Source organism: Crinia signifera, chromosome 7 (genome assembly GCF_055691185.1).
Source record: "Crinia signifera chromosome 7, ASM5569118v1, whole genome shotgun sequence".
Lineage (NCBI taxonomy): Eukaryota > Metazoa > Chordata > Amphibia > Anura > Myobatrachidae > Crinia > Crinia signifera.
The window spans coordinates 19,960,102-19,972,489 of record NC_139223.1 but is presented as its reverse complement, the minus strand read 5'-3'; the positions used below and the strand labels follow the sequence as shown (position 1 = coordinate 19,972,489).

Genomic DNA, 12,388 nt, shown 5'->3' with positions numbered 1-12,388 from the left:
TACCAAACCCCTTTTTGCTCGAAGAAAACCAGAAAGAAATAAAATGTAATGGGACTGCGCTTTGCAAAAATAGAAAACAATTTATTTAAAACATAAAATACATTTTAAAACTTTTTTATCATAATCGTGGCCACTGTGACAAACAAGACAGACAAACACATAACATTTATATGCTCTCTCACAACACTTGTTATTTATGTTAGTTTGTGTTAGTCCGTGCAAAAACCGGTTAATATGTTTTCAGATTTTTTCCAAACTGTTTTAGTAAAAAAGTCTGCCACTCATGTGCACATGGTTAGTGGTTAGAAAACTCACTCTTGTTGTATCGCTTGGTACTTGACACATGGGGATCCGGCTCTTTGACACCTGGGCATCTGTTCTGACCAGTTCTTCAGCAGATCACTGCGGTCGGATTTTAAGAAGCGTACTCTGCTCCCTCCAGGTCTGTCATCAGTAGCCACGAGTGTCCTTGTATCCCTCTACGCGTTTCTCCGCCTACTCACATCAGCGGCTTCCTCAGGAGGTGTATACAGTGTCTCTCATCTCCCAGCCCTTTATGTGAGGTTTACTTCCGGCCCACGCTCGCGCGCAGTTCGCCGGTTCACGCCTCGTTCTAGTTGTATATTCGCAATCATTATGCGTGTCACGTCTCCTTTCAACCTCCTCTCGCGAGAGCTGCGGGAGGGAGAGTTAGACGTGTGCTTTGTTTTTATACGGATGCGTCTTCTCGCGATTCTATGCGAGATCAATACCTCAGCTGGTTTTTGTGCGTGGAAAATGAGAGACACTGTTTTTGGCTGGGAGATGAGAGACACTGTATACACCTCCTGAGGAAGCCGCTGATTTGAGTAGGCGGAGAAACGCGTAGAGGGATACAATGACACTCGTGGCTACTGATGACAGACCTGGAGGGAGCACAGCACGCTTCTTAAAATCCGACTGCAGTGATCTGCTGAAGAACTGGTCAGAACAAGCACCCAGGTGTCAAAGAGCCGGATCCCCATGTGTCAAGTACCAGACGATACAACAAGAGTGAGTTTTCTAACCACTAACCATGTGCACATGAGTGGCAGACTTTTTTACTAAAACAGTTTGGAAAAAATCTGAAAACATATTAACCGGTTTTTGCACGGACTAACACAAACTAACATAAATAACAAGTGTTGTGAGAGAGCATATAAATGTTATGTGTTTGTTTGTCTGTCTTGTTTGTCACAGTGGCCACGATTATGATAAAAAAGTTTTAAAATGTATTTTATGTTTTAAATAAATTGTTTTCTATTTTTGCAAAGCGCAGTCCCATTACATTTTATTTCTTTCCAGTAATGGGGAACTCTGTACGTTATTATAATGTACAAACGTACATCAATACAAACTCTATGGATAGAAGTTATTGGAGCAGATGTATTAACCTGCCACTGAAGTTTTTCAAATTAAGGGTCCCGCTTCTCCTGCATAACGAGGAGAAGCGGGCACCCGTTATGGTTGAATGTATTTAAAAAAAAACTGCCGATACGGAGAGCCAGTATGCCAAGTGTTAACGGCTCTCCTTATTGGCGCCCCAGGCAGCCCTGCGCATGTGAATTTAAAAAAAAAATCCCCCGGCCGACTCTCTGGGCATGCGCGAGATCTCGCTTATATCACCAGATCTCGTGCGCAGCCTGGAGCCGGTAGCAGGGCTTGCATTGTGCCCGCAGTGGGGATAGGACAATGCTAGCCCTGAGCTAGCGAAGTGCCTGGGGTGATTTAATGCCTCGAAGGCTGTTAATACATCGCCCCGCTCGCTAATTACTGGGGGGCATTGCAGGGGACAGCCCCGGAGAGCGATACTGGGTGGGCTGTCACTAGCGCTCGTTAGGTATTAAGAAATATAATCCCCCCAGATAACTGGCGTTGCAGAAATGCACTTAACACTAGTTCATACATCTGCCCCATTGTGTGATAAACTCATATGTATAAATTCTATAACAAATAGATCTCTCCTCTACAGTAGTAATTGGTCTGTTATTTATTATTATTGGATACAATACCCAAAGAAATACATTAGTAATATTCAGTTATTAATTTTCCACAGTAAATGATATCTTGCACATAATCTCCTTGTTGCAGTATCTACTTTATTACTTTTATGCAGGACTTGTCTTGCACGCAGAAGGCGGCGTGCAGGGGCTCAGTGAAGGTGGCGGAGAAGGTGTACAGGTGTCTGATGGGGTCACACAGCTTGTAGAAGGACAGACGCCCGGCCTCATAGTCCAGGTATATCCCTACTGTCTGCACAGGAGACTCTGGATCTCTTTCCTCTATCTGTTTATATATATTGCTATGACATGCTCCCAGCTTGTCAATAAGGCGCAGGCCCCAGGACTTGTTATTATAACCAATGAATGATTCACCACCATTAATCTTTCTCTCTATACTGTGACCGGCCACCCCTATCAGCCATGTCTCTGCCTCTCTCACATCCACTTCCCAGTAATGTCTCCCAGATGAGAAGCTACAGGAACTTAACACCTGCCGCTCTGTAAACCTCTCTGGTCTATATGGTCTGTTCTGATTTACATCAGTATAAGACACAGATCTGCGATCCTCTGATATAATTATCCAATTACAGGCCGTCTTTATATCCAGTAATACATCAGCTTTCTCCATCACTGAGAACTGTCTCTTTATCTGTAGATCCATCAGACTATCAGCCAAGTGTATAAATCCCCTGTGTAACATCTGTGAGATTATTCCCTCATCCACACAGCCAGCGGCTCTTACATCACTGGTGACATCACAGCTCCTGTGACTGATGACATCACCTCCTGGATCTTTCTTCAGGACAGTTAATGGATCACTGATGCTACAAATCTCCTCAAGGCTACTAATCTTCCTGGACAGCTCGTCCTTCTGTGTCTCCAGCTGTGTGATCAGATCAGAGACAGAGAGAGACATTTCCTTTTCCTGCCTGGAGATCTCATCCAGGACCTCCCTCTCCAGGGTGTCTAACTTCTCCCTGATGTCCCTAAACAGATCAGTGACTCTCTCAGTGACCCTGGTGGCTCTCTCCTTCTCCTCTCTCCTATGATCCTGCAGATGCTGCACTCTCCTCTCAGTTTCCTCTCTCTCAGACTTCAGGGTCTCAGTGACAGATCTCAGTGTCTCTTTTTTCTTCTCAGAGGCCACAGTCAGAAGTTCCACGTGGTGACCCCGGTGGTCCCCAGCCACCCAGCATGATATACAGATAGCAGCGGAGTCCTCAGAGCAGTAATACTTCAGCATCTCCTTGTGTACGGAGCATTTTCTGCCTTCAAAGGAATCAGTGGGTTCAGTTAAAACATGTTCAGCAGACTTACTGTGTTTGCTCAGGTGTTTGTCACAGAACGAAGCGTCACAATGCAGACATGTTTTAGCCGCCGGCACAGGAGTGTCACAGTAAGTACAGAAGATCGGGGTCTCCTCCGGCTCTGGCAGGTTACATAGGAATCTCTCCGCAATGTTCCTCAGCTTCCTGTTCTTCTTCAGTGCCGGACGTTCCTGATACTCTGCTCTGCACTCCGGACAGGAATAGCCCCCGGCCCCCTCCTGTGTATCCAGCACCTGTACAATACAGTCCCGGCAGAAGTTGTGTCCACATCTCAGGGACACGGGGTCGGTATAAGTGCTCAGGCAGATGGAGCAGCTCAGCTCAGCTTCCAGGTCTGCAGACGCCATTCTAGGAAACAGGAAGAAATGAAACTTTCTGATGATACAGAGCAGGGCAGAGGGAGGGGCTGAGCAGTAACGTCCACACCCAGAGACAGGAGATGAAAGTGAAAGAAATGCTGGGAATGGCTGTGTGGGGGGAGGGTAGAGCTGTGATACTCAGTGAAAACTTATTAGTAGGACTTTCACCTTCCCGCAGAACTGGTTACAGCACGGGGTGGGAAACATTCCTCTGTCCCATAGTGACATTATAGCAACACACAGTTGTGGCAGATGTGTCGGCTGTGAATCTTCCTTCCCTGCATCTCAAAGTTGCTCTGTCGTACTGAGATCTGTGCGCAATTAAAAAAAAAAACACGAAATCAGATGATATGATTGTATGTGATCTGACTGTATGTGGGGCAAATTGCGGAGGTCCGCAAATCGCGGGAGGGGGGTGCAGGGGGCATGAATCGCGGGAAGGGGGGGTCCGCAAATTGCGGGAGGGGGGTTGTGTGGGTCAGTGAATTGCGGGTGGGGGGGTTGCGGGGGTCTGTGAATCACGGGAGGGGGCACTAGGGTGCCGTGAATCGCAGGAGGGACGCGGGGGGTGCCGTGAATCAAGGGAGGGGGCGCAGGGGGGGTTGTAGAATCGTGGGAGGGGTGGCGCAGGGGTCCACAAATCGCGGGAGGGGGTCCGCAAATCGCGGGAGGGGGCTGGGGGGGTGGCGTGAATCGCGGGAGTGGGGGTTGTGATTCGCGGGAGGGGGGGTGTGAATCACAGGAGGGGGGTGCCGGGGGTCCGTGAATTGGGGAAGGGGGGGTGCGTGAGGCGCCCTGAATCGCGGGAGGGGGGGTCCGCGAATTGCGTGAGGGGGGGTTGTGTGGGTCAGTGAATTGCGGGAGTAGGGGTTGCGGGGATCTGTGAATCACGGGAGGGGGCGCGAGGGTGCCGTGAATCGCGGGAGGGGCACGGTAGTGCCGTAAATCAAGTGAGGGGGGGCGCAGGGGGTGCCCGCGAATCGCGGGAGGGGGGGTCAAGGGTGGTGCCGCGAATCGCGGGAGGGGGTCACAGGGGGTGTGGCCCGCGAATTGCGAGAGTGGCGCGGGGGGGCGCTAATTGCGGGGCAAATTGCGGGAGGGGGGCTTGGGGGGGGTGTTATCTGACTTATACAGGAGCGTAACTAGGACTTGGTGGGCCCCATAGCAAAATTTTGAAGGGGCCCCGCTTCTACAGGTAGCGGAAGTACATAGTGCGGGTATAGGGTGACACACGCACAGGTTGACAAGGCATCACAAACACATAGGGATAGGAGGGTACATGGTGTCACACACACACACAGGGGTAGGGGGTGTATACTGTCACATACAGTGAGGAGGGGGTTATAGGGTGTCACACACACAGGGGTAGGGTTGTACAGTGTCAGGGGGGAAGCACAGGGTGTCACGCAAAAGGGAAGGGGTTACGGGTGTGGTATGGGACTCCGACAGTTGGGATCCCGACTGCAAGAAATCAGACAGCATGGCGAGCGCAAAAAAGCCCCTTGCGGGCACGGTGGCTCGCTACGCTAGCCAACTATTCTATTCTCCCTCTATGGGGGTCGTGGACCCCCACGAGGGAAAATAGCGGGTGGCCATCGGGCACCCGGCTGTCGGCATTTTGACAGTCGGGATCCCGACGTCGGGTAAACGACTGTCGGGATCCCGACTGTCGGGAACCCGTCCGGCACCCGGGGTTACAAACTGTTAAACACAGCTGGGAGGTGGTTTCTGAGTGTCTCACATACACAAACGCAGTCACACACACAATGAGGTAGCAGTTGTATAACTACAGTAATTTGTCAGCCAACCCTGCTTTCCCTGATTACTTGTGGGGAAAGTTCACACACATGAAGCCACTCCATCCTAAACACAGATAAACTCAAGGTTCTAAAGTATGTCCTACGGGCGCTCTTCACACCGTCTTAAGGGGCTGCGCCCCCTTAATTTGTGAACGTTTGTATTGTGAGAAATATGGTTAGAATTGTATGTAAGATGGCCTGTATTGCAACTTGAGTTATAGGTGAAATAAGTTACATAGAGAGCATATGATTTGGAAGGGGGTGTGTATTGTTTTGTTTAATGAAAAAGCGGTTACAGAGTAAGATGTACATTGATAGTGTGGATGGTACAGTGACATTTGTGTGTGTGTGTGTGTTGTTTAGTTGTGTGTGTGTGCAATAGTATAGTAGGGTGTTTTTGAATCAGCGGCTCCCCAATGGTGGAAGTTACGGTTCAGGAGAGCAGGAGGCTGGGTAGTGATAGGGGTTTGTGGGCATAAGGGGGACTAAAGAGGAGTGTGGGGGACACTGTGCAGCTTCTGCCAGTGGGTGAGTGTCCAGCGTGGCAGCACAGGAGTACAGGATGGTGGCCCTAAGTCAGTGTCTCCTCCTACTGGGTTAGAGTTAGGGTGCATGAGAGCAGGAGGCTGGGCTATGAGGCATGATAGGGGTATGTGGGCAACACAGCGTCAGCGACTCCCCAGTGGTGGAAGTTACGATTCAGGAGAGCAGGAAGCTGGGTAGTGATAGGGGTGTGTGGGCATACGGGGGACTAAAGAGGAGGGTGGGGGACACTGTGCAGCTTCTGCCAGTGGGTGAGGGTCCAGCGTGGCAGCACAGGAGTACAGGACTGAGTCAGTGTCTCCTCCTACTGGGTGGGAGTTAGGGTGCATGACAGCAGGAGGCTGGGTGGTAAAGCATGATAGGGGAATGTGGGCAACACAGGGTGAGCAGGTCCCCACTGGCGGAAGTTACGGAGCAGGAGAACAGAAAGCAGGGCAGTGATAGAGGTGTGTGGGCATGAGGGGTAGTAAAGGTTTTTACCTGGTGCAGAGTAGGGATGGGCATTGGTGCAGACGCCATCGATGGTTGGCATTGATGGCGATTTTGCACCCTGCCATCGATAGTAGTAAAATATTACTTGGATAACCATCGATTGTTGAAGCTATCGATGGTCATCCATTATATCCGACTGAATAGGCCGTGAGACAATCAGAACTCAGTGGCGGGACTGTCGGGTGTGGGGGGTGGAGCTATGCTCCGTGTCCCGGCACCATAAAAAAATTTGAAACTTGATCGGTTCTCCTTTGCCATCGCGGGAGGGGGGGGCGCAAGGGGTGCCGTGAATCGCGGGAGGGGTGGGTGGTCGGCAAATCGCGGGAGGGAGTCGCGGGGGTGCCGCTTATCGCGGGAGTGCCTGCGAATCGTGGGAGGGGGGGTCGCGGGGGGTGCCGCGAATTGCGGGGGGGGGGCTGGTTCTTTGTCACTATGTGAGTGTGTGTGTGGGCGGAGTCAGAGGCTCCACCCAGCGTTATAGACACACTCACACATTGAGTGACAGATGTAGCCAAATATATAAGAGATTGAGTGAAGGTGTAGAGACATTGGGTGACATTCTATGTGATGAGATAAATGCGCATGTTTTTTTAGCGCACCACATCGCCGCTATTCGCCCTTTTTCAAATCGCATTTTTCAGTCATAATTCGCATATTTAATGTGATGCGCTTTGGAGGCTGAAAAGTGCGAAGAGGTGCGATTTGCGGCAAAGTGGTGCGATTTTAAGTCACAAAAAAGTGCGAGTTCTTCCGCCGGTCATGTGCGAGTTTTGGACCAACCGGAGTGCGATTTACAAAACTGTCTCCGCATGAGTAAGAACCCCCCAACCTATTGGCCCACCTCTGTCCCCTCCATTATGCATCACACCCCCTATATAAAAGGGGCATTGGCGCCATTTCACTCTTTGATAGGAAGTTAGGAGCATGGAGAGGAGAAGTGGCAGTGTGAGTAGAGGAAGAGGTGTTGGTGGCAGAGTGAGGAGTGGCAGAGGGAGCAGTGGCAGAGTGAGGAGTGGCAGAGGAAGCAGTGGCAAAGGGAGCAGTGGCAGAGGGAGCAGTGGCAGCAGCCAGCCAAGTGGGAGAGCCAGCAGTGTGGCAGGCAGCATGGCCACAGCAAGGCCAGCCCCAGACCAGGCCCTGGGCGTCCAGCCCCAGCAGGAGGAGGTGGAGGATCCGCTGGCATCCCCATCCTATAGCCAAGACCTTGACCATACCCCACAGCAGCTGCAGGAGGGCCACATGTCAGAGGTGGAGGAAGATGGTGGTGAGGAGGAGGAAGACACTGGCATGGAGGAGGAGGGGTACATGGCTGGAGTAGAAAATGAGGAGGAGGAGGTTGAAGCTGGCCGCACCAAAAGTGACCGGAAGGTCAGATTTTCATATGAGGAAAATGCTGCACTTGTCCGGGCTATCATGCCAGTGTTTGACCGTTTGCTTGGCAAATCTCACCACAAGACCACTGCACAGCGCAAAAGGGCTATGTGGAAGGACATCACCCAGGCGGTGAACGCTGTCAGTCAGCACAAGCGCCTGGTCCGCAATGTAAAAAAGAGATTCAACGACATCAAAAGGCAGTTGAAAAGTAAAATGGCCATGGAGTTGGAGGAGGCCACCAAGACTGGAGGAGGAAGCCCCACCACTGTGTGCTACACTTCGTATGAGGTGAAGCTGAAGCGCATCATACCCCCTGAGGTCCTGTCTGGCATGCACGTGACGGATACCGATAGGCCGCAAACGCCATCTAGAGCTGGTAAGTGTGACCCCATCCAATCTTAAACATACATGCCAATGTTTTATAACTATAATGTTCACTTGTATTGTTATGCTAAGTAAAGTGCTGCTGTGGAACTACATAGCCCAGCAAGGTCATGCACAAGAAATTGCCTGCTCCTACTTTCAAATTGCTCATAATGCTGGGCCCTGTAGTTCCACAACTGCTCATATTGATCAACACTGTAACATTCTTTCTAGCAGCCTAACATGTATGTGGCCAAAAACCCAGTGGTGTACTGGTGGTTTAGCTGCCATGACTACATACCACAGATTATCCAATAGTTGTCATGTGGCTACTAATTTAATAATAATTTTACCAAATAATAGTGTGAAAAAAATAATAATGCAGTCCTTATCCAAAGGAAGTATTGTCCATGATAGTCATTTGAATGCATGGGTTTTGTAAATGCTTATCCATTGTAAGGTCCATAATGGCTGCCCATCTTTCCTTGTACAGATTGTCGATCCCGAAGTGCTGCAGCATCCAAGAACAAAAGGCCCGTTGCTGCAGAATCTGCGGAAGCAGGTAAATGAACAAAAAACACGCCATTACACATACAGTACACACACCCATGTCACATCAACAATATCTCACACTACATTCATCTCCTGCTGCTACATTGCAACGGAAATGAATGTCATCTGAGCTAGGCATGTGACATATTATTCATGTCAATGTTACATGCTGTATCGGGGAACATGTGTAAGTACATAACACCCCTAGGTATGTGCGTCCAGCATCTCAAGCCCTATGTAAAACAGTATAGACGACAGTGTGGCCTATATATGCATCAGTACTTACCTCTTCATCTGTATCCACAGGTGCTATACAACTAGGGACCAACCAAACAGATTCTTCAATAATGCTGTTAGACGAAATGGACATCATTCTTCAACCGGTCGAGACCTTTGCGGCAGAGGAAGAAATACAGACCTCATCACAGAGTGATCTTCCCCCAAGTGGGGTGTCTCCCAACCCACCCCCACCCACAAACACACCCCATACAGCAGCTTCTGCTTCCCAAGTAGCTAACTCCTTGGTCAATTTCAAGGACAAACAGATTGAATTCATGGCCTCCCAAAGCCTGCAAATAGGTAACATCCAGGGGTACATGCGTGACACCTTTCTTCAATTACGCAAAATTGCACGTAGTGTACGGGTAGGTGTAGGCACTCATGTGCGCATTGCTAACAGCATTGACACCCGTTTTGCAGATTTAACTTCTGCTGTAAGGGAGCAGAATAGCCATATTGGCAGCCTGGCACAAAGTATAGCTGCACTAAGCCAATCATGCACAGCGCAGACCAATGCCTTAATAGGTATGCAGGCCCAAATACAGCAGCTGGAAGCCAATGTGGGAGGTGGCGCAGCATCAACCCTCAGCAGTGTATCCAGCACCCCAATAAGTGGCTCCCCCACTTCCCCACCCCGGCGGAGTGTAAGGACCCGTGGTGGGCTTGGTGCAGGTTCTAGAAGTGGTGTAGGGGTGGCTGATGCTGGGAGAAGGTAGCTCATATATATGTTTGTTAATTTAGTAAAATCCCAAACAGCTTGTAACATTCCCCCACAGTTGTTATGTTTCACCTGCAAAAATGCAGATTGCGTCTGACAAAGGAGGCAGAAGTAAAAATGTCTAACCGCATACCATTGTGTTTGTGTATTTTTATAAAAAACAATTATTGTGTGAATTATAACATATTGTAATGGTATATGACAATGGGATTGCACTAAAGTAGTGTGGGGTAACTCCTTGGCCGGCAAAGGTTGTGGATCTACATATTCCAGCAGGCTCTGACACTCATGGTTTGGACTGTAATGGTTGTAGTGTGTCAGGGCATGCTGGCACATGTAGTTCCACAACACCAGTGAGCCATGTTTGACTGCAAACTTCATTCATACATGTATCAAATGTACTTACAAGCTAGATACCAGCAAGGGATAGGTCAGCACCACCATGTGCATCCGTTGGGCTCTGTGTATTACATACCTCCCAACTTTTGAAGGTCTGCATGCGGGACGATGCTCCTGCGCGCCGGAGGCGTGCCGAAATTTTCGGGGGGCGTGGCCTAATTTGGGGTGTGGCCTATACTCGCGGCTCTTCCGCGAGGCCATGCCCCCATTTTGCCGCTATGGGGGCATGACCCAGAGGCTCTGTGAGCCTCTAGCCATGCCCCCAGTCCCCTGGCTGCGAGAATAGACGCTGTGCGCATGCGCACAGCGTTTATTCCCCGCTGCTTAGCAGCTGACAGGGGGGACTCCCAACAGCCCCCCCACACCGCGGGACACTGCCGCCCGCGGGTGGGACATCGGGACTGTCCCGATAAAATCTGGACTGTTGGGAGGTATGGTATTAGGCTAAATGTGGGTGGAAACAGATGGTATTGGTCAATAATTTGTTTATGAGTACACTTACAGCACAGGTACATTTTGGAGTACAGGGCACATGTGCTTACCAGAAAAGTAACGGCTGATGATGTGTGTGCGCACCAGATTCCCCCTCTGCGTACCCCTCACTACCCGAGGTGTGGTAGGTTGGGCTTCCTGCACGACTGCTGCATGTTCCTCCTCCACATAGGCAGGTTGGGACAGGGCTATGTTGTGCAGCATGCAGCATGCCTGGATGATCATCACTACTTTGGCAGGGTGGTAAAGCAGTGTACCCGACGACCTGTCCAAACACCGGAATCGACTCTTCAAAACGCCAAATGTGCGCTCCACCACATTGCGGGTTGCAATGTGGGCTTCATTATACTGGTGCTGTGCAGGGCCCTCTGGGGAGCGCAAAGGTGTCATGAGCCAGGAAACACAACCATATCCTGAGTCACCTAAAACACAGATAGGAAGTGATTGCCTTATATGGGAAGGTATGTGTTTCTTTCAGACAGGACACAGTGGTAGAAGTGCAATAAGCTTGTGAAACAGGAAACACACACATTAGAGCAGGTACAAATAAGGACAGACAGGGTAATATGTAAAAAGGTAATTACCTAGTAGCCAGCCCTCTGGCATTTGGTGGTCGGTAAATCTGTTCCAGAGGGCTGAGTGTCTCAGAATATAGGCGTCATGGCAGTTTCCCGGAAAGCCTGCGATAACACTCAGGATTTTCAAGTGAGCATTGGATACAACCTGCACGTTCAGGGAGTGCCGCCCACGCCTATTGACGTTGACGTGGCCCCGCACGTGCGGTGCCCTAATCCCAATGTGTGTGCAGTCTATAGCTCCCAGCACGCGAGGGAATGCTGAGAGTCTATAGAAAGCCAACTTGTGGTCCTGCCACTCCTGCTCAGAACTAATGGGCTAATGGCCTAACTAATGCAAGAAGCTTAGTGAGTAAAATCGGGGAGCTAGAAACGGTGATCAGTAGGGACGACTACGACATCATTGGTATTACTGAAACATGGTGTAATGAGTCGCATGACTGGGCATTAAACATGGAGGGATATACACTCTACAGGAAAGATAGGGAAAATAGAAGGGGCGGGGGTGTGTGCCTATATGTAAATAATAACTTAACATCATGTGAGAAAAATATGAGCACAGACCTGGAAGAAGACAACTCGGAGACAGTGTGGGCAGAGATAACCGACAATAATAAAAAAAACAAAAAACAATATTGTAATAGGGGTATGCTATAGACCACCAAATATAAACGAAAGGGAAGAGTCTCTTCATTTAAACCAAATCAAACAAGCATCAAATCAGGGTCAGGTATTAATTATGGGGGATTTTAATTTACCCGACATTGATTGGGAAAACGAAACAGGTAAATCAGCAAGAAGCAATGGGTTCTTAAGCTTACTTAAAGACCAGTTTATTACACAAATGGTAGAAACTCCAACTCGTGATGAGGCACTCTTGGACTTAGTATTAACAAATAACACAGACTTAGTTTCAAACACAAAAGTAATTGAACAATTAGGGAACAGTGATCACAATATGGTTTCACTGGAAATCAACTTCAGTAAATTACATCAAAAAGGATCTGCAAAAATACTAAACTTCAGAAAAGCGAACTTTGAATTATTCAGGGAAGCCCTAACAGGAATTGGGTGGGAAACGGTTATGCAGGGAA

At 49.3% G+C, this 12,388-nt stretch overlaps 3 protein-coding genes across 3 annotated transcripts in view; 1 reads left to right on the top strand and 2 right to left on the bottom strand.

The window, feature by feature from the left end:
• Positions 1 to 2,005: 2,005 nt before the first annotated feature.
• On the bottom strand, positions 2,006 to 10,902 carry LOC146019918 (E3 ubiquitin-protein ligase TRIM21-like). The gene is made up of 4 exons (XM_083152575.1): positions 10,770 to 10,902; positions 9,118 to 9,222; positions 3,877 to 8,829; positions 2,006 to 3,697 (listed from the first exon to the last, which is right to left on the bottom strand). Exon 4 carries the CDS (start codon positions 3,694 to 3,696, stop codon positions 2,113 to 2,115), a length of 1,584 nt encoding a protein of 527 aa, XP_083008701.1. The 5' UTR covers position 3,697; positions 3,877 to 8,829; positions 9,118 to 9,222; positions 10,770 to 10,902; the 3' UTR covers positions 2,006 to 2,112.
• The window catches only part of LOC146021088 (uncharacterized), an 8,978-nt gene continuing 3,573 nt past the window's right edge, over positions 6,984 to 12,388 (top strand). Inside the window, exons 1-2 of the mRNA XM_083154888.1 lie at positions 6,984 to 8,292; positions 8,773 to 8,841. Coding sequence (XP_083011014.1) covers positions 7,467 to 8,292; positions 8,773 to 8,841 — 895 coding nt within the window. The 5' untranslated portion in view covers positions 6,984 to 7,466. The remainder of the gene's footprint in view (positions 8,293 to 8,772; positions 8,842 to 12,388) is intronic.
• The window catches only part of LOC146019919 (E3 ubiquitin/ISG15 ligase TRIM25-like), a 25,416-nt gene continuing 24,047 nt past the window's right edge, over positions 11,020 to 12,388 (bottom strand). Inside the window, exon 2 of the mRNA XM_083152576.1 lies at positions 11,020 to 11,141. The gene's annotated coding sequence lies outside the window, so the exon portion shown is untranslated. The remainder of the gene's footprint in view (positions 11,142 to 12,388) is intronic.